Source organism: Schistocerca piceifrons, chromosome 7 (genome assembly GCF_021461385.2).
Source record: "Schistocerca piceifrons isolate TAMUIC-IGC-003096 chromosome 7, iqSchPice1.1, whole genome shotgun sequence".
Taxonomy (NCBI): domain Eukaryota; kingdom Metazoa; phylum Arthropoda; class Insecta; order Orthoptera; family Acrididae; genus Schistocerca; species Schistocerca piceifrons.
In genome coordinates, this window is record NC_060144.1 from 18,534,172 (window position 1) to 18,557,954 (window position 23,783).

At 41.1% G+C, this 23,783-nt stretch overlaps 1 protein-coding gene across 4 annotated transcripts in view; it reads right to left on the reverse strand.

The window, feature by feature from the left end:
• LOC124805139 (muscle LIM protein Mlp84B-like) overlaps positions 1-15,706 on the reverse strand; it is a 55,041-nt gene extending 39,335 nt beyond the window's left edge. For all 4 annotated transcript variants that reach the window (XM_047265602.1, XM_047265605.1, XM_047265603.1 and 1 more), the window contains exons 1-2: positions 15,554-15,706; positions 617-759 (exon numbers count right to left, since the gene is read on the reverse strand). In XM_047265602.1, coding sequence (XP_047121558.1) covers positions 617-731 — 115 coding nt within the window. In that variant the 5' untranslated portion in view covers positions 732-759; positions 15,554-15,706. The remainder of the gene's footprint in view (positions 1-616; positions 760-15,553) is intronic.
• Positions 15,707-23,783: the final 8,077 nt, after the last annotated feature.

Sequence of the window (23,783 nt, forward strand, 5' to 3'; positions counted from 1 at the left end):
CTACCAGCAACAGATATAATACACACAGGCTCACCAATGTCACTCAAAGAAAGAACTTAACATTTATTTTTATCCATAAAAGTTTCTGTTTTCATACCTACAGTCCCATGTTCGTTTCACACCTCCAATCAGGTGAATATAGTAATCTTCGAATTTTGATTCAATCACAGTAAATGTCTTCATTCTTAAGAATGGTAATATGGCTTATTATGGCATCCATCACAGCCTAAGGGATTGAGATACGTTCGCTTTGACATTTAACTGCTGCAATTTTTGCAATTCCCTTTTTACAGGGAACAGTCATTCTTTCTCACAGTGACACTAATATTTTTAGATTTTTTTTTACAAAGGACACTGAAGCTTTGCCACTGTCAGGCACTTGTGCTGACAAAATGCCAGAAAAACTGTCAAACATTGGCTTAAGAATCCAAGTCAGAAACCAACAACCAACATGGCAACAAGCGGCCATAAAAGCCACAATAATTTTGTATTTCTTAGAATGTTTATAAAAGATGACAATGAAAACTTTAGGCCAATAAAGCTGAGAGATGAAAGTGGGAGCCCTTGACAGGAAACAATGGCGAGTGACTAGCTGAGGCCATTTCACAATACTCACCACACTTGAAGCACATTTTGTGCCATTTCAGCCCACCAGCTACTCTCTCTTCAGCAGCATACACAGATTTGCCACATTTAGGGCACTTTGGGTTCTCGATAGGCTTGAAAGGCATTTTGCTGGCCGGGTATCACTCACGTAACCTGAAACAATTAAAAAATCATTTTAATTGAAAGATATTTGCTACAAATAAAGGCAAATAAGTTTAATGTTTTTCTAATTCACATGTTCTCTGCAATGTAGTTGGAAATCTATGAGCAGTCATCAGTTATCAGTTCAGAAGCAAAATATACCATTGGGTGAATGGTTATCAGCCTAGTCCAATATTATTACGTGAGCATTAGCTGCACATACTTCTGCTGATATGGCAAGTGAATTTGTGTTGTCCAGTAGGAGCTGCCTATTAACACCATACAGTGAAAAAACTAAAATCAAAAACAACTGTCATAAACAGGAAATCTTGTGAACTGAATTTTTATGCTTGTCCCAAGAAGATCTCACAACTAAAATATTATTATATTGCTGTATCATTCATATTAGTTTAGTGATACCTAATTTCCTTAAGTTTACCTATAAATAATTTCCAAAAAATTGCTTGTACGGGCTACAAGTGTGGAATTTTCTTTGTGAAAATTATAGTTCAAATGCATTCTTCTGTGACTAGTACTAGGCACTGGTTTGTGCTACAGTACCCCAGGCCAATTTAAGGTCCAAATGACATAAACAGCTGCTTGGGGCAAAATTTGTATACAGGGTGAAAAATAATTAACAGTGAAAACTGACAGGGGTGAAAGTATACAGTAATATGAGCAAAATTTTTCCAGTATGCATGAATCTGCAAATAAGTCATTTGTGAGATAACTGTGGATGTGTGGTTATGAGCCATCACTAATTTCGATATCAAATATTTTCCTAGTTAGTACTAATGTATTTGAAAAGTAACTTTTTTGATTAAGGTCCCATTTAATGGATTTCAAATTTCACTAAAAGAAGAAGTTTGGATCCAGGCTTTTTGCTAGAAGTTCTTCACATAGCTTATTATCTCATATTACAAAAAGCAATTTTAACTGACAAATTTCCTAATATTTTTGTAAGGTTCTGAATTCTATTGACTTTACCTACATCTGTAAATGATAATGAGAGAAATTTCTCAAAACTCAATGTATACATTAAGTTAATACTTTTTTATAGAACAGTTCTGTGGACTGACAACTTTAGCTGCTGAAAGTGATGCCTTCATGTCAGTAGGTTCAGATCCTATTATGAGAAATTTTACTGAGTTAAAGGTTATAAAAATGTCTATATGGTGTTTTTATGAAAGGGGAAATTTGGATTTATACTGGACTTCATTAATACAATTTTGTCCTTTCATATCAAACAAAAACTTCTGTTTTCCTTTTCAGTAGTATTCATATAGTTTTTGAATATGTTAATCAATTTTGAATTACTTCCATGATAAATTTTCTCAAATTTAACTACTTACTGATGAGTTTTCTACACACAAAACTTACACAGTTAAACAGTGTTTTATCTTTAATACCTCAACACAAATTTAGGTGGTATTTTTGTACTTATGTCCCACTTTTACTGATGGAAAGTGAAATAATTTACAAATCATAACATTAAAAAATTTTGTTATTAGAGTAAAACAAAGAAATTTTGTTCTTTCATCCTTTTCACTCAGTTTAATCGACAGCACATAGTACTGAAACTAGGATAATACAACAGGTCTAGTTCTTTCAGTTTTCACTAAAAGATTTTAAAGATCTCAGGAAATATCTTACATATAAATGAATTTTCTTCTTTTAATATTCAGCACTGGAATAAGAAACAGAAATTTATTTCTGTTACAGAGGAATGCGTATTTAGAACTTATTTTTAAAAGGAAAGGGAAACCGTTTCCACGATCAATGGATTTAGATTTATTTTTAATCATATAACCAAGGAGAGGCGACTAATTTCTGAAAACGAGGAGGGGGAGGCGGACACAAAATGACATGTCACTTTTGCTTCCTACACAGAGTTAATGAAATGATACAACTTTCTACATAACAGCCTTCTAATTCACATTTATCCTTGGGAATCACAAAATTTCCATCCCCTCCTGATATCCTGCATATAAGCTTGATTTCTGGGAGTGCTATTATGCACATGCATATAAATCTGCTTCGCATTGTTTTATTTACGAAAAGATGTTATTTAAAGAAGCTATTTAAGGAAAAAGTTAAGAAAACTTACGGAACTAAATTGCGGGACACATCGTTACATTTTGGTTGGTACTGTTTGAAATAAGATTTCTTTCGCTGTACATTTAATCATGTCTATCATTACACACTGTTTAAGACCCCGCAAAGAAAGTGTTACCTAATTTTGTTAGAGGGCATTTTATATTATCGCTTTTTTATTTGAATTTCTACAGTCAATGCAAATGACTTTCTAATACAAGTATCGAGTTCATTATATAGCTTTTTGCAGCAAATCTCACGTGAGACGAATTTTTTGGATACCTTGTGAACATTTAAAAGAGAAGAAAAGTATATTTTTGGAACCACCTCTGTAGCCAGTATCAACAAACAAGTGTCGGTAAGATAATATTAAATTGCTGTGCGCTGTTAGCACTATTTAACATTTAAAAATTCTTGAAGTATGAGGAAGGAAAGCGCATTGTATAACCTCGAAATACTAAATTGTCGCTGCTGCTCTAGGAGAAGAGTCAAACAGCCTAGCCTTCGACATTTCTATTTGAGAAGTACATATACTGTAAGTACCGTAACGGACGGCAGATTTAACTTGTGGCAAAAAGAACATTCTCTGTACTATCTCTTGTAACACAAATAATAATAATTTTCTGAAAATCTGATACACCTACCAGCTACCGAAACAATAATGCCATAATTACACCCTCTTGGGCTATCTTTCAAATATCCCGCTGGCGTTGACGTCACAAAATAAACGAATGTTTACAATAAAAGGTGGCCTTAGTGTTATTCGGTGCTTTGGTTTTGTTGCTAGAAGCTTTTATGGTTTTTATTGCAGCAGAATAAGGTAAGTGTGTACCCAACAAAACGCACTTAATAGGCAAAAGTCCCGAGTTCGAGTCTCGGTCCGGCATACAGTTTTAATCTGCCAGGAAGTTTCATATCAGCGCACACTCCACTGTAGAGTGAAAATTTCATTCTATGCACTTAATAGTTGCCGAGCCAAACGTTGTTCGTCCATAAGTAGCCAAGTAAATAAATACTAGTGTACGCGTTACATTGTTTGCGCTTGCCCTTGTTTACGCAGAGGATATAGTGGATATAGTTTTCTATTATATCCTAATTAATGGCATTGCTACTCACATAAGTATTACTGAAATAATTGTTTAAATAATAAAACGCATTCCTGACTCCATCAATGTGGTTGGAGTGAACTCCAAGGAGATTGGAATAGGTTACCTACCACACGACTTCCTGTACAGCCTGGAGCTTGTGTGTGTTTAACACACGAACGGAGATTTGTCAAGATCGTGGAAGTAGCATATTGCATATGACAAGACAGCAGTAAATAAGTGGAGGAACCATACTTTCATTACAAAATTTTGAAAACAATGCCACTGGAGTGTGAAAATATAGGTCATGGCTGATCAAAGCCAGTGCGCAATCGAAAAAAATATATCGTATTGTTGTGTTGAAATAAACAATTACATATTCATTAGAGAAGGGTATTTGATATATTAGCATATTCTAAACACAGTCTAGTACTAAATTACTAAAAAACAAAAATTAATTTTATTTCTCGAAGAAATGCTAGTACTGCGATAAACATGAGCAACTAAAATGAGTACGGTACAAGTGTGTTCTGCAGAAATTGTTTTATTAAATATAGAAAGTAAACAAAGGCAACGCCACAAGCACAGCTGCCGACACAACCTTCGTTTGTTTTGCCAACTCTCAAGCAAATTACCACCTTTCAACTTAATCCAGGCCTCGGGCTACACTGGATGTGTTCGTTATCGCAACCAAATCAACTGATTTCAGCCGAAGGCCGGTTGTATCATACTCAGTTTGGCGATTTATCGATAAATTATCTTTCTTTTTTACTTTATTCAAGTCGATGCTGCCACCCACTGAGAACACGCAGAAACGTAAACAAGTGTTGCGTGGTAAGCACAGGGTGTGAAGTGTATGCTAGAATGGGGTATAGCGGGTTAAGTTTATTTATAACCTAGATGCTACGTAAATACTGCGTAGGTGAAAACAATGAAATTCAGAAACTTTTTTGTTAAGTACAATACATAATATGTGCAGTGAACATTATTCTTTTTTTCTCTTTTCCATGCGATATTACAGTGTCATGACAGCTCGATCAGTGGATGGAGGGAATTTTTTTTTTTCTTTTTGTAAAGCTTTGTTACAGTGAACCATTACAGCACGATTCTTCGGACGATGAGAAACCATTTGGTCGCAAGGACACATTGGAACGCGAGATGGCCAGCTGGAAACTTGAAACTGAGCTTCAGAGTTACGCAAGCGATGGCCACGGGCCAGGCTGGCCCCCCACCACTGTTCTCAGGCTGTTCCCCACCCATCGGCGCGGTCCAAATTTGGCGCGCCGCAGGTAAGGTTACAGCGCTTTCCACGATATTGTGCGAGACGGCCAAGCGACCCATATAAATAGGCCGACCAAGTGGGCGTGGTCCTTCATTGAGACGTTCACGCAAGGCACATTTTTCCAAACAGATTGCGCTAGTTTATTTTTGTAGAACTGTTAAGAACTGTTAGTTGCGGTGACGACTTTTTTTATGCATGCCTAGAATAGATCCAAAATCAATCATCATTAATACCAGCTCAGCAATCAAAGGCAAATTTTTTCGCCATCTCTTTTTTATGTTGCCGTATGTCGACATCCCGTATCTGCTCTTGGGTTCATTGATCTACGCGTGTTTTTTCTAAATCGTATTCAGTTTACAATTGTTTCGATCACTTCTCGTTCCCGTAACTAAAATATTAGCATAATACACTATTAATTGCTGGTGATAAGATTTTCTCCGAGAAGCTGAGTGGAATTCCAGCCATAATTTCTAAATCTCGGAGAGAATTCATTTAGCCTGTAGTTAGAACTAATTTTTAATCACTCGTAATACAATTTGTATTGAACACTGTCTAAAACTTTGTGTAATTTTCCATTCATGGCGAACTTCATTTTCCTATTTTCGTTTGAGACAAATGGGTAGAAACTGCGTTGTCGTAAGAAATTGTGGTATAAAACTCACAAGGCATTGTCAACGTGGTTACCGTCATAAATGTTTAAGAAACGTCTTGACTAAGAGCGCTATTGTCAAAGGTATTCGACATCAGCAGGTATCCTATTGTTCTTTCATCGCTCAGTAACAGTGTGGTAAATTTACCTTTAACAAGTGCTGAAATGCTTCAAGTGGATAGCTACATTGCTTTGATGATTAAATAACATGTGAAAATTTCAAGACGCTCTGTGGCTTGGAGAGCGTTTTCAACTGCATGTCGTTATACTGGTTGGTCGTAAGTTCAGAGAATGTACCTCCAACACACAATAAATCACGGTTTTAGAACCAAGATTGAGGCTGAAGGTTCCATTAAATTTCAGTTATGAACCACAGATTACGCAACTGGAACCAGCTGGAGGACGGTCACAGGTATTAAAAATTCTCTCAAATTCATTAAGTTGCAGCAGCATTTATTTTTAAAGTATACGACACCGCGTGTCGTCCACGGTTGTGTTGGAACAGTGTCCGGTTTCGATGCCCCGTTAGCGCTAAAATTTTTGTGGCTCTAGAAATATTTTGTTGTCTTTTGGGATTTTAGGGCGAAGTAAATTCTTCATAACTGTGCTTCTCAGATTGGAAGAAGGCTCTCTTTTATAGGAGACGTGTTAGTGAAGCTCTGACTTCGATTTGACGGGTGATTTAGTTTTGTTGACGCTGTCTCCTATGAACACGTGCAGGTTGCGTAAATCATTACGAGGTAAGGGGATCTGTATCTGTCGGAGAACATCATGTTTATATTCAACAACCATAAAGACGAGCAAAAGGAAATTCTTCTCGCTGAGAGGGAAGTATGCACACTTCACGTAAAACCCGAAGAATACTTCAGGGTTGACAAACTTAACACAGTAGTCGACGGCAGTGTTATGTCATTTATAGGGTTGAAGCATGGAACACACAGTGATTGATTACTCAACTGTTTCGAATGAACGCACCTCAGTTATAAAATACTGCATGCTTCAGTCGTTAAGACTAACATGTAGTATTCCTAGCATTCTGGCGCAGTCTAGCAACGTGATCCCTCTTAGATGGCACTCACCTTCTTTATAACTGCAAACTGCACAAATAACAGCGAGGTGGCCGTAGTGGTTGGCCCGCTAAATCTGCATTTTTGAGCATTCACAACCGGTTGTATTCCATTTTGCCTGCTTCATTTGCTGCATTTTTATATTTTCTCCTTTCATCAATAAAATTCAATATTTCTTCTGTTACCCAAGGATTTCTACTAGCCCTCGTCTTTTTACCTACTTGATTCTCTGCTGCCTTCACTACTTCATCCCTCAGAGCTACCCATTCTTCTTCTACTGTACTTCTTTATCCCATTCCTGTCCTCTTATGCTCCCCTGAAACTCTGTACAACCTCTGGTTCTTTCACTTTATCCAGGTCCCATCTCCTTAAATTCCCACCTTTTTACAGTTTCTTCAATTTTGATCTGCAGTTCATAACCAATAGATTGTGGTCAGAGTCCACATCTGCCCCTGGAAATGTCTTACAATTTAAAACCTGGTTCCTAAATCTCTGTCTTAGCATTATATAATCCATCTGATACCTTTTAGTATCTCCGGGATTCTTCCATGTATACAACCTTCTTTTATGATTCTTGAACCAAGTGTTAGCTATGATTAAGTTATGCTCTGTGCAAAATTCTACCAGACGGCTTCCTCTTTCATTTCTTACCCTCAATCCATATTCACCTACTATGTTTCCTCCTCTCCCTTTTCCTACTGCCGAATTCCAGTCACCCATAACTATTAAATTCTCGTCTCCCTTCACTGTCTGAATAATTTCTTTTATCTCATCATACATTTTATCAATTTCTTCATCATCTGCAGAGCTAGTTGGCATATAAACTTGTACTACTGTAATAGGCGTGGGCTACGTGTCTATCTTGGCCACAATAATGCGTTCACTATGGTGTTTGTAGTTGCTTACCCGCACGCCTATTTTTTATTCATTAATAAACCTACTCCTGCATTACCTCTATTAGATTTTGTATTTATAACCCTGTATTCACCTGACCAAAGGTCTTGTTCCTCCTGCCACCGAACTTCACTAATTCCCACTGTATCTAACTTTAACCTATCCATTTCCATTTTTAAATTTTCTAACCTACCTGTTCGATTAACCTACCTGTTCGCTTCCAAAGACTGATCATTTATTTTGTACTCATACATTAATGGGGATTTTCGCCTTGTTATACGCAGTAGGTTACACTTACTAATATTCAGAGATAACCACCAGCCATTAGGCTACACCACGCATTTATTTTCTACAGATCCTCATTGATTTGTTCACAATTTTCGTGTGATACTGCTTTCCTGTAGACTACAGAATCATCGGCAAACACAACCGCTTCCGACGACTTATGATTTAGGTTTTTAGTAGTTGCCCAAAATAGATTAAGGTGACCGGGCGTTAAATCCTAATTTTCTTTCCCGTTTTCGATCATAGACAATTGCCAGACCATGTCATCGCGTCGCAGTGCGATAGTGCATTAGTTATTTAAAAAACAGATTTATTTAAGACGTCGTTTACGTTTCCTATTGGCCGTGGAGATATTTAGTGTAAAGGCCGAAATAAGTTAATCTAAAGAGCACTTGGCAGTTTTCCGCCGCACACCGTCATCTCCAGATATTTCATTTTTAAAAATTATGGCAACTGGTAGCTTTTTCCCCAGCGGTGGTACTAGTATCTCAGTATTACCTATTTCATGTAGAATATTCCGTAAGTTCCTGTTTTTATTACCTATTTCATATAGAACATTCCTTAGGTTCCTGTCGAAACACACAACACAATTGTAAACACTATTTTATGGGAAACTCTTCATTTATTGCTACAAAACACCAACTGCCGTGTATGGCGACAGAAATGTTTCACACATACAGCACAACATTAAAAAGCTTTCTTGACATGTTGCAGTAAATATGACCACCTCTCCTCCTGTCACCCCCCCCCCCTCCCCCCCGCCCCCCTCCTTAGCTATTCGTCCGAGAGGGCGTCTTATAGCCATCACAACCGTCATTCTATGAACTCATCTGTATTCTGTCACGTTTCGACAAATCTCGTCATAATTTTCAGGTTATAAGACGTTACAGGTTAGAGAGACGTTAATGTGCCCCTTTAATATGGCGTGTTGCAGAATACACTGATCTTTTTATGCTTCCACACTTCAAATAGGGCACACGATGCGTAGTGGCATGACGTTGATTTGGAAGCTTAAATGACGTTTGCGTCGTTCCTTGCGAGGTGGCGCGGAGTAAACTTCGAAAGCAGTTATTTCATGTTCGTGACTCTGCCTTTTGAATTGTTTATTTGCATCTTGTCAGCTTTTCTCGTTTAAATGAAACGTTACACTACATCTCCGTTAAAATTAAAAGCTGAATCATTTGTTAAAAAAGTTTTACTTTATAAAACGATACCCATCTGTTGAGACCGTTAGGAATTCTGTAACTTGTATGGCTCTGAAATTAGTAAAATATTGACTTTAGATCGCTCAAGGACAATCTTACAGTGTTAACAATTTAATCTTAAGGTTCTACGATGGTAGAAAATGAATTTCAACATGAAATAAGTGAATACTGTTATTAAAGTAAATTTTCAGACATCCATATCTTTTCTTCCGAAACTAACGATCCACGCAAATGCTTTTATATTAATTTCCCGTGTTTTGACTGCAATTTATCGCCAAAATATTATGTGTTTTATGACTCTTTATGACACTAACGATTGAGACGACCTTCGGATCTGACTTCCGGGCACTGATTAAGTCCAGTTATGTGCACATAATAAAATGAAGTTAAAAAAAAGAGTGAGAGAAGTGTGGCTTATTCGGGTATCATTAGTTTTTTGCAGATTTTTTTATAACCTTCTTCCCTTAGATTTCACCTCAATTGATTCGATTGATGAAAATTCACAAACAACACCATCTGTAAAGCAAAGCGCTAAGGGTGTCCAACTTTCAATCATTTCACTCCCGTCTTTTTCAGTCTCTCGCACCATGTACAGAATACTGTATATTTAACGGACGGAGTCACTGTAGAACATTCTGACATTAAAAGTTGGTTTTCACATTGATTGCAAAAACCCGCTAAATTTCCACCTGGCTGCATTTATAAATGCGTTAATGGTGGTATGTCTTACATTCAGTAAATAGAAATATATTGCAAGTACAAGGTGGGCAAAGTAAACCTGACACATAATGTATTTCGTGCTCTGTACGATAGGTAACCCATTTTACATCATCCGCCCCGTGTGCAGATGAAGTAACTTGGGCTGCCTATCTTAAGGTATGGTAAGGTAACGTTCCAAATTCTGGCCCTAGACGGGCCATTCGAAACTGACCGACCGTTGTGTCATCCGATGCCAATGGCGTCATTGAATCCGACATGGAGGGGAATGTCGTCACCACATCGATCTCCCGGTTGCTGTCGGGTTTCTTGACGCTGTAACCGCTGCTAATCGGTCGAGCAGCTCCTCAGATGGCATCATGAGGCTGAATGCATCCTGTACCAGTCCTCCCACGAAAGAAAAATCTCTGACCATACCGGAAATCGAACCATGGTCCCCTGCATGGCTGTCAACCAAGCTGCCTACTCAGTTACGAAAGCGGACCCTGTCATAAGGTGCATGAAATATTTTCTGGACCAGTCTATTTTGGGCACCCTATAAATTAGAGGATGAAAGTTCCAAGTAGGAACTCTGACATACGAATTATACACCTGGGTGTTTTGATACAAAAGAATGTGATGTGCAACCAGGTACTAAAACTGGTTGTAGCAAGAGCTAAAAGAAGAGTTTCCTTTGCAGGAAAATTTTGGAAAACACATCACACCGACAAAGATTCTCGTGCTATCTGTTAGAAGGAGGAAGGAAGGTTACAGCTTTATGTGCAGTCGTCGGCGAGGTCATTAGAGACGGGGCATTAGCTCGATTATGGTAGGGACAGGAGAAAAGAAGGAGTGGATGAGGGTGGAAAGTGCGGGTGCGGAAAGCGTCTGGCTGCAATGACAAGGAAAGCACGGGAACACAAGTTTACCCCGACCGGACCATGCTGAGGACCTAGTTGCTCCCACATATGGGTTCAGTGCGTGCCCAACGACGAGGAGGGGTGGGCAATTGCCCCCTTTTTCCCTCGAACAAAAAAAAAAAAAAAAAAAGAAAATGCGCTAGAGAAAGTTTCGTCCTGCTACACCACATGGATAGACATATGAAATCAATATCTGTTTGAAGAACGCCAAACTTGTGATAGATTCCGACGAACAGCAAATGGACATGGCACCATTTGTCAAGAAATTTCAAAATTATTTCGCCGTTCGCAGCTATTATCCTTCTGACTGAGAAGGAGTTCTAAAAGGATACAGTAACATTATACTTCCAATTCGCAATTTTTTCCTCGTGTTACCAGCGATTGCACAAAACCTACTAAAAGTATTCACGTGTACGTGATAGTTCGGTGCCTGACGGCAAAATAATATATTGAAATCTCATGCAAACTCCACCTCCCGTTTAAGTACGTTGTAGGTAGAGGGTGGGTAAAGTAAACCTGGCCCAGAAAATATTTCATTTACTTTAAGGTAGGCAACCCAACTTACCTCTTCAGCTCCCACGGTGGATGATGTAATTTGGATGTACTCAAGGTATATGAAATATTTTCCGGACCATGTGTACTATGTATCCCGCTCCCCACTGCTAAGATCCTGGGTACGCTCTTAATTCGTTGTCTGAACTTCTTCGCTGTTTCACTCGTTTACTATTTAATGATCTGATCGAATAAGCTGAGGAATGTGATGGATATATTGCAAAAGTTCTCAGGCACCCGAAATGGGAATCTCTGGAAGGAAAACGACGCTCACTTCGCGAAGCCTCGTTGTGTAAATTTAGAAAAGAGGTTTACGGTGGCATATCGTCATTTTCGGATGCTGCTGCGTACCCGGGCTGAAGAGGACCGAGCGATGCTAGGGGCCTGGAAGCAACGAATAAAGATACAGGGTGCTTTCCGCTATTCATTACATAGATGGTTGTTGATATACGTGTAGACGCTAGTAAGAACTTACACGAGGACCTGATTTTTGCAATCATTATTGTGCACATTGTAACGTTTTTTCTTCGCGAGCCAAGTCTCGCAGAGTGCTGTAGCCAAGGCTTTGACTCATATTCGCTTACAGCTGTTGTTCACTAGGCACGATGTTTTTTACGTGATAAATTCTGCGAGCTATATTTATCCCGAGTTGCACCACTAGATAATCACGACCGACTCTTCCCTTGCCAAGTACTGGACTTCTTCACTTTTTCTTTGAGATAATTGCCGCTCTCTTGTCACAAACGACGTAACATCTCTGGTAAAATAGTTTCATCATCTCATGATTACCACTACGTGAAAGGATGTCACGCCATAACCGATTTCCACTCTTGTTTAAACTTACCGAAATTCATCTCTGATGATTTTGGAGTGATACCCTCTTCAAATGCAAATTTGAAAGTCGTTTTATCCTGGATTCAAGGAGCAAGAGGACTAGCCAGTAATAGGCAGCTGAGACATTCAATTATTCCTCAAGTCGCGTTTCCCGATGAGTATTTCGTACCAGGAAGAGTCATCTTTAATTGCAATATATTATAATGATTAATGAATTGTAATATAAACTTTTTGAGTACGAATATCAGCAGGTCACAGCGATCTCTTTTAACTATGCGGAATAAGACAAAAATATTCAGTTTAATACATAAACTGGCAGCAGAAACAATGAGATGTAATGTCTTTGTTTTTCCACGACTTGGTAGATAACCACAACCGAAGTCGTAAATAGGACACTGTTTCTTATTGCCCAACGTGTCTGTACTTTTTCTAGCTTTCTCGCGTAGGTATTATTATTGTACACCTGTGATGCAGCGCACATTTCATTCCCAGAATTTCCCTCCGACTCATAAATATTTTACATTTAGAAGTTGCTTACGAAAGTGTTTAAAAAAGTGTGTTTGTAGTTATATTCGGCGTGGCATTGTCATTTTACCGCAACGTACTCAATACATCATACATTACCACCTCCTACCGAGCCCTCTAAGTGCCCTGTATTCTGTACGTCGTGTATTACCGGCTGACTAGCTGTTACAGAGTTTCAGCAATGCTCCCGGTGTAAGGCTTTCGGTTATGTGATACGAATGCTGGAGGTTAGGCAACACTGCGCTACAGAAGCAGCGTGTCCTAGGGAACTCTCCGTGAAAATTCTACGTTGTAAAAAGAAATTTCCATTTCCATTCGTAACAACAATCCACTTTGCTGTAGCAGCGCAGCAAGTCTTCAAAGATAAATATTGCCACTGTCCCGTCAGCGTTAGAAGTAACTTCCACGTAGTATGTTCCCATTGAATAACAAATTACTGATGGAGGCGTTCACAAGATTCTTCACAAGTCGAAACGAATCCAGTTGTTACTATTATTGGCTGCCCTGCACTTGTTAAGGTGTTGCTAAGTCTTTATTAAAAGAAAAGTGAAAGTTATTACAGGTTATCGGTAACTCTTACTGAAAATAAGTATAATGTTGAATCTGCGGTCTACCTCTGCCGCAAATTAGTCATAATCGAAGTTAGTATTTTCGAGGCTGAGATTACTGTTCACTGATATGGAACTTTACTAATCGGTCTCCAGAAACTAAACTACTCTAGTTATACTTTTTGCGGGGCTGTTGTTTCAGAAGGAATATGCTGTGTTAAGTTTCTGTCAAAATTGAGGACAGTAGAGATGGAAAGTTAGTTGGTAATGGGTAGAGATGGGTAAAGATATCTGCAACGGCTTAGAGAAGGAGTTGAATAGGTATTCATGTGAACTGATATAAGGAAACCATGGCAAGCCTGGATAATGATGGTCAGAGGGGAATTTGGACTCCGCTCCCCTGAAAGCTTGTGTTGTCTAAACACTGCACTACCTTTATCGGTTAATGTTATTCCCTTCGTGAAGTGTCCAGTGTTTTGCGAATATAAGAGCGATGTCTTCAGATAGCTAGGGTATGCCATCGTGAAGTCTAGTAGAGGAAAGAAACAGGTGAGACATGGTGAACGTTTTCCTCAGACGGCACATTTGCTCTATACTGAATAAAATTTTGGAAGGAAGGCAGTAGCACAAATGGAAGTGTGTGAGAGACAGAAACGGGTATTCTAGAGGGAAATGAAGTGTAATAGACGAAAAATATTGCAACCAATAAATGCCAAATCGAACCGATCTTGCCCTGTAGATTCGTAGCAGTAAGTGTTGAATATGGAAAAGGCAATTTTGATGTGTGATTGTTCGGATGGACTTCATCCGAACACTACCGCCCTGCAAACAGACCCGGTTCGCAAGGTGCACGAAGAAACGACCGTGGAGAACCCTTTAGATCACTGTATGAGGTGGCTATTTCTTTCTGTGATGCTGTGAAGGGAGAGGAGACTACACGACTTCTCTACGGATAAATCTGACAGCGACGAACAAAAACGAGAGGAAGAACTGTTTATGGAAAGACCATAGGGTGCACACTGCGTAGACACTACGTTAGAAACTCTGCTGAATATTTCCCTTACAAAGTTTATTTTTCCCTTTCGTTCTCTTGTAGAGATTGCTAGTGGTGTATTATTCTGTTTCACTTTATGACTTCAGACTTCCATCCAGAGTCAGCTCTGTAACAATTCTGCATTTGTGCTGTCTTACGCGAAGGCTCTAGTAAGTAGAGAACCTAACACGTAGAAATAGCTAGAGGGCTCTCTCTTTGCAGCACATCCCAACCGGCGTGTGTGTCTACCGTTTCCTATTACTCAAAAATAACTTAAGTGACGTTCGCTGCACCAGTAATTCTGGACTACGTATTCAGCTACTCTGAAAATGACAAGATTTCATCGAACTATACAGAATTATCCCGTACATCTTCTGGAAAATGCACTGAGAAAATTTTAGTATTCCGTACGTTTTTTGTTAACATTAGTCTGACTGCAAATGAAGAACGTTATTCAAGGGTGACGACATCTAAAAAGCAGGAGCTGTGTGCATGGAATAATTACGGAAGTTAGGCCAACCCCATGGTTGGCAAGAAAGAGAGTTGGTGGCGCTTTTTTTGCGAGATTTGGGTAGAGTGTCAGGGAGAGGGGAAAAGAGTGGAGAGGGGGGGGGGCGGGGAAGTTCGAGCGCTATCCAGTTCTAAGCGGCCAATGGGAGGAGCGGACGAAACGAGCAGACTATTCGTGGAACACAGACTGGTAGCAGCTGTGACGTTGCTGCGTATATAGAGTCACTCGTCTCCCCACACTGCTACTCCTCCCTCACAGCCCACAAGCGAGACACACAAAAAACATCGATGTCCTCCACACACCCCACAGTGCAGTGTCTAAAAAAACCGGCAATATTAAAAAATGATTTCGCCGTCACCACTTTTGCCGCTCGTCGAATTAGAGGTGCTGATTTCCATTCTCATCCAAAAAATAAAAGGAACAGACGAGACACTGGTGTGCCGCGGACGCAGCGTAGCCGAGGGCGGTCGGAGCACCAGGGCTGTCCTCGCGGTCGGTGTCGGATTCACGAGAAAGCGGCAACTCCTGCGAAGGGCGCCGGCGTGGCGGCGGCCGGAGTCTGCAGTCGGCTACGGCTAGCGCGCCGCGGCTGGTGGCTGGTTAGTAGGGCGCCGGGGCGCACGTACCTGTTCGGCTTTCGTTGGTAGGCGAGGCCGGAAACTAGCGAGGGGGCTGCTTTCCAGTCACTGGACTACCGCGCGTATTCGAATGGAGGCGGCGGGCGCGCGGCCGGCCTAGTCTTTCCCCGGTTGCACACGGCACCACGGCGGCGGCGGTGGCGGTGGGGCGCGCCCCCGGCCGCCAGGAATAGACGACTCGGCCGCCGCCGCCGCCGCCTCCGCGCGGACCACGCCGGGACGCCGCCGCCGACGCCTTCGCTGACGCCGGTATTTTGGAGGGCGAGAGCGACGGCGCTGCAGGTGCGGCCGCTGCACCGGCACGCCCAAATGCAGCTCATTTGTCGGCCGCCACGCTTATAGAACATATTCTCATCTCTGACACTCTCCGCCTTTGTGACTCAGGAACTTCGACTGTGCAGCGGAATGGCCCTGTGACAAATCCCTCTCCTTCCCCGTCTCCTTCTCTCTGCCTCTCTCTCTCTATTTCTGTTTCGCTGCGATGAAGATGCTCTGAAATAATCTTGCTAGCATACTGTAACTGATTTTTACGCTATTACACTCTCTGGCCTAAAGTATTCCGGCACTCTGTATATGCTGGGAAATTAACCATTAGATATCACGAGAGACTGACTCGCCAGTATAAAATTAAGCAGACAGTATTGTGTTGGTAGTACAGAAGCAGTAACAGCGAAATGAGTCGGTCAGGATAGCTCAGTGACTTCGAACGTGGACTAGTCACTGGATGTCACAAGAGTAACAGATCCATAAGGGACAATTCAATCCCTCTATAGCTGCCTAAGTTGACTGTTTTTGATGTGATTGTAAAGTGGAAACGCAAAGCAAAAATCACAGCTAAACCGAGACAGATCTCATGTTCTGACGGTCAGTGACCGTCGAGAACTGCGGACGATGGCTATAAAAATCGCGTGAAATTAGTCCAAGGACTCACTCGTGAGTTCCAAAGTGCTGGCAACAGTCCAGCTAGGTGAATGTGCGTAGGGAGTTACGAAGAATTGTGTACAATGGTCGAGGAGATCCTCATAAGCTACAAATTTCTATAAAAAATGTGAAGGCACGTTTGAGATGGTGTAAAGTGCGACACCACTGTACAGCAGATGACAGGAAATACGTGATTTGGACTGATGAATCACGCTATACCCTTGTGACAATCCAATGAAAGGACTGGAGTTTGGCAAATGCCTGGAGAACGCTATATGTCAGTATGTGCAGTACCAGCATTGAAGTCTGGAGACGGTGGTGTTACAGTGTGAAGGTTTTTTCTCGTGGTTATGATGTTGTCCCCTTATTGCTCTTAAGAAAACGCTAAATTCGGATGGACACGAACAGGTTTCACAGCATTATGTGCTGCGTATAATACAGCAGCAGTACGGAGGTGGTGTTAGTTGGTATCAACATGTCATTGTACTTTGTCATAAAGCATTATCTGTGAGACGTTGGTTTGTGCACAGTAACATTCCTGAAATGGAATGACCTGTCCAGAGATCCAACTTGAACCCAATGGAATATCTTTGGGACGAGTTAGAACGCCGTCCCTAGCGTCCGACGTCACTACCGTGTCTGGTTTTGGCTCTTGAGGAGGAAAGAGCTGCCATTTCTTCACAGACATTCAGGCACCCCATTGAATGGTTGGTTGCTTTGTTGATTTGGGGGAAGGAACCAAACAGCTAGGTCATCAGTCCTGAGTTCGAGTCTCGGTCTGGCACACAGTTTTAATCTGTCAGGAAGTTTCATAGCCGGCCGCTGTGGCCGAGCGGTTCTAGGCGCTTCAGTTCAGAACCTCGCTGCTACTATGGTCGCAGGTTCGAATCCTGGATGTATGTGATGTCCTTAGGTTAGTTAGATTTAAGTAGTTCTAAGTCTAGTGGACTGATGACCTTAGATGTTAAGTCCCATTGTGCTCAGAGCCATTTGAACCATTTGAAGTTTCATATCAGCGCACACTCCGCTGCAGAGTGACAATCTCATTCCTGACACATCCCCAGGCTGTGGCTAAGGTCTCCGCAATATCCTTTCTTCCAGGAGTGCTAGTACTGTAAGGTATATAGAAGAGCTTCTGTGAACTTTGGATGGCAGGAGACGAGGTACTTGCAGAATTCAAGCTGTGAGGTCGTGAGTCGTGCTTGCATAGCTCAGATGGTAGAGCACTTACCCGTGAAAGGCGATGGTCCTGAGTTCGAGTCTCGGTCCCGCACACAGTTTTAATCTGTCACGAAGTTTCATATCAGGGCACACTCCGCTGCAGAGTGAAAATCTCATTCTGGAAGGATGGAGAAGGAAGTCAGCCGTGCCTTTTTAAAGGAATCATCCTGTCATTTGCCCCTCATTGAATATGTCCCCAATAGAGTCCCATCGATCATAAAGGTGAAGGATGGACACGGCCGATATTAATGTCCGCTAGTAGGTGTCTGAGTGCTTTTGATCAGATAATGTATATACAGTAGGTAGTCATAAAGTTTTAGTTATCACCTCGAAAAAAATTAAGCTGGGACCGTGAAACTTGGTACATATTAACCCTGTAATGCCACACATTTTTCCCAGCGATGGATGACTCGAAAAGTCTGCATTTTGCCTGTTCGGGGAAAGTTCTACCTCGAAAATCATCTCTGTATCATCCTGTAAATGTCTGCTACGCTATAGTCTCTTCACCAGAGGAAAGAGGGAGATGTCGCTGGGTGCCATGTCAGGAGACTACAGGAATCTGAGATAAAATCTGATAGCCTAAAGAAGTAGCATGTGTGACTGTGTCTTGTGCAGAATGAGCATGGGAATGTTAGCGGAGCAACAAAAAATATCCTCTTCAACAGCTTTCCGTATAGCCATATCTTAGTTGCACCAATGTCAGTATGAAGTTTCCTACACCTAGGAAAAACGTACGTACAAACATTAATTTGAAAACACAGCAAACAGTTATTCTTGCGAGCGAGGACTACACCCTTCCCAGTTTTTTTCCCATTATAATTACTCCATTCGTGAGGGTTGACAGGCGGTAATACATCGCACCTCTTCAACTATGAGCGTGTGTAAAATATTCAAATACAATTTTCTAAAAAACTGAAAAATATAAAATATACGTGTTTTAAATGAAACAAACTTGATGATGACCCTTTTAAAGACGGGCACTCTACTTTAATGGAGAGACTTAGAGGGACTGATCAGTTGGTGAAGAGGACTGTTAGAGGCAGGGTGTTCTAAAGAGGGTGTTGGGTGGAAAAGGTGGGAAGGAGTGCACCGAACTAAGTTTTCGGAAAGTGAGGGATGAACGTGGAAGAAAAGAGACCCCTGAAATACCGAGGAAAGGAATACTCCATTAAAGCTGAAAGGCTCTCTGGGTGGATCTTGTGGTTAGGTGGAGGGACGGGGGGAAGGAGGTTACTCTTTTGTTGGGATGGGATGTGGACAGTGATTGAGTGTAAGGTTGGGAAGATGTGTTGGTACAAGCACAGGAGAATATGAAGATTGGTGATCAGGGTTGAAACAGTAGGGCCGTTGGTGTTAAGTTTGCGGCAAATGTGGGAAATCGGGTGTTGAGTGTGGCAAAAGAGAGGAATGCTAGTGGATAGGGGTAGACGGTTATGGAGAATGAGGCAGGCTACATAGTGTTTGAGACTTTGCAGGCGATGGTAAAATTTTGGTGAAGCGGAAATTTAGGCGACGTTGGCATAAAAGTGGACTGATTGATACAGGCTTTGTAGATGTGGAGTATGGTGGAGGAATTCATTCCACATGTTTGGCCGGTTGATAGTTTAAGTCTACATATTGTAGGTTATTTGTTGGTTGGTTAGTAGGTGGGATTTTCTACGTTTGTGTACAATGGAAGGGTAGTTCAAGATATTTTAGTGAGGTACTTAATTGAATAGGATGCTGTGAATGGTGAGAAGAGAAGTCATGGTGGCGGAAACTGCAAATAGTGATTAAATCACCTTATCTTTCAAACGTGAGCCAGAGAAAGAATGTCATAAAAGCAACTCGCGAATTGGAACGCTAGGGATAACCTGTTGTGATAGCGTTGAACAACTGTGCATACCTCAATTGAATAAATAAATCCAGCAAGTCATCTACAAACAGACGCTACTCTTACTGCACAGATGCACAATAAGTAATACCTTTACAGCAGTATTTCCATGTCAAAGAAACGTAATCTTCACCTAATTTTTCGTAAATTGAAAGCATCTTCAAAAATATTCGATTATGTAACAAACATATGTAAAGATATTGACAGTATCGGTGTAACTTGGTACTAGTGATTTAACTTGCAGATTAAGCAGCTCTTATGAATGTCCATAGTTCAATCTCTGTATGACACTTGGTTTAAATCACAGTGGATCCTAAAATATTTCGACATAAGTTATTCTATGTTACGCATGATGTTTGTCAAAAAACCAAAAAACTCTCTTCTCTCTCTGTCTCTCTCTCTCTCTCTCTCTCTCTCTCTCTCTCTCTCTCTCTCACACACACACACACACACACACACACACACATATATATATATATATATATATATATATATATATATATATATATATACGAGAAGGGTCCTGGGTTCGAGTCCCACTGGTAGTACATCGTTTTCATCTGCCAGGTACAATCCCCCACGCTATTACTACACGATTTCTCTACAATATCCTATCATCCAGGAGTGCTAGTCACGCAAGTTATGCAGGAGAACTTGTATATAGTTTGGAAGGTAGTAGATTTGGTACTGGCGAAATAAAACTGTGAGGACAGATCGTGTGTCGCGCTTGGGTAGCGCAGTCGGTGGAGCACTTTCCTGCGAAAGGTAATGGTCCTGAGTCTGACTCCCGGTCTGACACACAGATTTAATCTCCCAGAAAGTTTCATATCACAACGCATTCCACTACAGCGTGAGAATTTTACTCCGGAAATAACCAACCAGGCTATGGCTAAGCCATGTCTTGGTAATGTCCTTTCCTCCACGAGCGCTTGTCCCGCCAGTTATGCAGGAGTACTTCTGTGAAGTTTGTAACGTACGAGATTAGAGACTGGTGGAAGTTAAGCTATGAGGATGGGCCGTGTGTCGTGCTTGGGTAGCTCAATAGTTAGACCGCTTGCCCAGGTAAGGCAAATATCCTGGGTCTCCCACAAAATTTCACCTGCTTAAGATCTTTTTTGTGACAATTTAGGTATCGAAATAGCATTGGGGCTGGGGCATTTAGTTTGAGAGTCCACAGTCATGTTTTAGGGATCATATATGGGAATCTGAATGAAAAAGGGGAATATATATTAGAAAACTGCAGTGTTACCCCAGTCTCAAATAACGATGCTGACAAATAAGTATTCACGCATATTATGTCATATGGGACCCAAATGGGGGGATGGGTAGAAGACCCAACATTCACTATCCCAGTTTACTGTCAAACTGTAAATAGGCTGGGTGGTGCCATCGGCGTTCCCCGAAAATCGAACTGCTACCTACAACATAATCATAGCGAATATTGCACATTTTAAAATAGATATTTCCCTTTTTTGTTCAGATTCCCACCTGAATATGTGGCTTCAACGAACGAAACTGGTTGTGGTTCCAGGTAAAGGATCTTACATGCAGCTGTCTGCGGTTTTCATTTCACGAGATGTATGTGTTGTTGTACACAAAACCTTCTCTTATTTTGATAAATAAGTGTACTTTGATGCAAAGATTGAATGTTCTTACGCTATCAGCGATCTGTGGTGAAAGGAGATGTCGGTGTTTCATCTGTGTGTGTGTGTGTGTGTGTGTGTGTGTGTGTGTGTGTGTGTGTGTGTGTGTGTATAACATCGTTTCATCGTTGTCTTTGACCTTGTTTACATTCGTATTACATGTGTTATGAAAATAGGTGAGCGAAGTGTTTCAATGAAATAAAGGTCCTATCGGAATGCCTTCTTCCCAACTAAATTGGTACTTGGTCAGTTCATTTGTCTTTGGTTATGTTGTGAGTTTTTACATTTAATATTTTGAGCATTATGATTAGATTTTGGTATTATTTAGTAGCTTATTATGTGAGTACAGTCTTTAAACGTTCTGGAGAATCATGGCACAGCAGTTATATTTGGTAAATGTCACAGCCTTGATTGAAGGTTTCTCTTTGTACATAATCTTGAGTGGACAACCTTTGACGTACTAGGTGGTTATGAGTAAAGTTTAGTTCCTCACAGAGATCCATTGTGGACTGTAACTATAATATGGCAGTAAAACTTGGTAGATATTATAAAGCGTTAATGCGAAACTGATTACGCTTTGTTAATATGCTTGCAAAAAGTTACTTTTCTATCTAGCTGAAGGGAGCTTCATAAATCTGGAATCACTCTATTCCAATTTTTGCATGCCAGCAGAATTTTTGAATCAGGGGTCTCAGACTTACAGTGAATATGATAGCAAAGCTTTCGTCGGGGTCAGTTTTGAACCTACAAATTTAGCACCAATTTGTGATAACGTCAACATGTTTCTGGAACTTTCGAGTAATAAAATTTAGGTCACAACTACTTTTAAACACATCTGGCCGTCAGCGAGCAGCAAACTCTCTGTGCCAACCAACTTAGTTGCCGAAGAGCATGTACGATATGGGAACTTACTAGCACGTTTGGGCTTCCCAACAAGATCGAGCTACTTTTGCATATCATGTGTTGGAATATTTAACTGGCACACTTGGTTAATGAACTACCACGTCGACCTTATAAAGAGCTTCCTCGATGCCGAGAAAAGCTTTTCTCTTTCTACGTTTTCTATCCTTCGTATATATATATTTTCTCCACTAGAAGCAGGAGATCTTGATAGGCTGTCCTGCTCGTGGTGTATTCTTTAACGAATTGGTTAAGGACTCGTAAGATGCGACAGAGAACTTTCCTTAGAAAGATCGCCATTGAAGTGAAGCGATAGCTTGGAGGAGGGTTAGGTTATTGTCAGGATTAGGTAGGGCTCTTACGTGAATAGTTTTCCCGATTGCCAGGATGTAGATTTAAGATTGGGCACTGATGGGTGTCCTTCAGATGTGTGCCGCGGTTCTTCTCAGAGTCCGCCAACTTTTGGTGTCTATACATCTGATGTACTACTCGGAAGGTGTTTGGGAACGGCTTAGTGCCGCATTAAAATATCGTTGTGTGATAATGAGCGAAAATATTTCAGAAACAGTAAAGCTGTGATCGACCCTGGGACAGATTTGACCAGCACGGTGCTTTACTAGTGACGGCCCTCTTGGTGGTGCTGTGCCCTTGCCTTCCCCTGACTTATCCAGCCAGTTATGGGTTATACAGTTCAATGTGGACTCCGAAACACAGTGCATCACTGTATTTTTCACATCAACAGACACTTTCAGGAGGTGAAAGAAGTGATAAGTGACAGACTAACCGAGGATCAAACCCCAGACCTTTGGATACGTAGTCTTTCTCTCAACCACTTTTCTGTTGTTGGTTTTGCTCGCTGCTGAGCCACCGTGTCACACTTCTGCAGTGCGATAAACATTCCTTCCAAGCCGACAGTATTTGCAATGGGAAAAGTCGAAATGATTTAAAATTAATCGAGGCCGTGAAACGCGTTTATTGGGAGACGGAGCATGCAGCAAGTACCTTTTGACATGCAAGTGTCTGCTTAGCCGCGATAACGACATTTCAGGGCTTTTGTCCGTACTATCCTGTTTCGAAGCAATAGGTTTTAGGGAAATATTGGAGTATTTTTTTCCTGTCATGGCGAGTGAAGTAGTTCGGTTGGTCACGTGGGTGGGTTCGGAGACTGTGATTGCCGTCGACTTGATGACAGCAGATCGCACAATTGGCAAGATACGCAGTATCGATACTTTTTGTCGCGGCCAGATCATGGTTGCTCCACTCATAGCCCATTTCGTCTCACGTACCATGTCAAGAGTATACCGTAAGTACCGTCATGGAGATAACTGTGTCACCGCCGGCATCCCCCATGGAGAAAAACCACCTTCTCAATTCCTCTTGAACAGGACATGGTTGCTAAGAATTTTTGAATTATTCCATACGGCCTTCAACTGTCAAGAAACTCATAGTACCAGTAGAGTGTTGTATGATCATAGTGTCAAAGGTACTTTAAATGACCTAAGGCTTAAATTGTTCGATAGTGCTGAAAATGAACAAAAGAAACTGACTGTTGCGGGCTGTAAGGAGTTATTAGAAAAAGGTCTCCTTGTTAAATGTTATCAAAGGCACCCCCACGCGCGCAACTCTGTTCACCACACTTCACAGGTCTGAGAAATTGTCA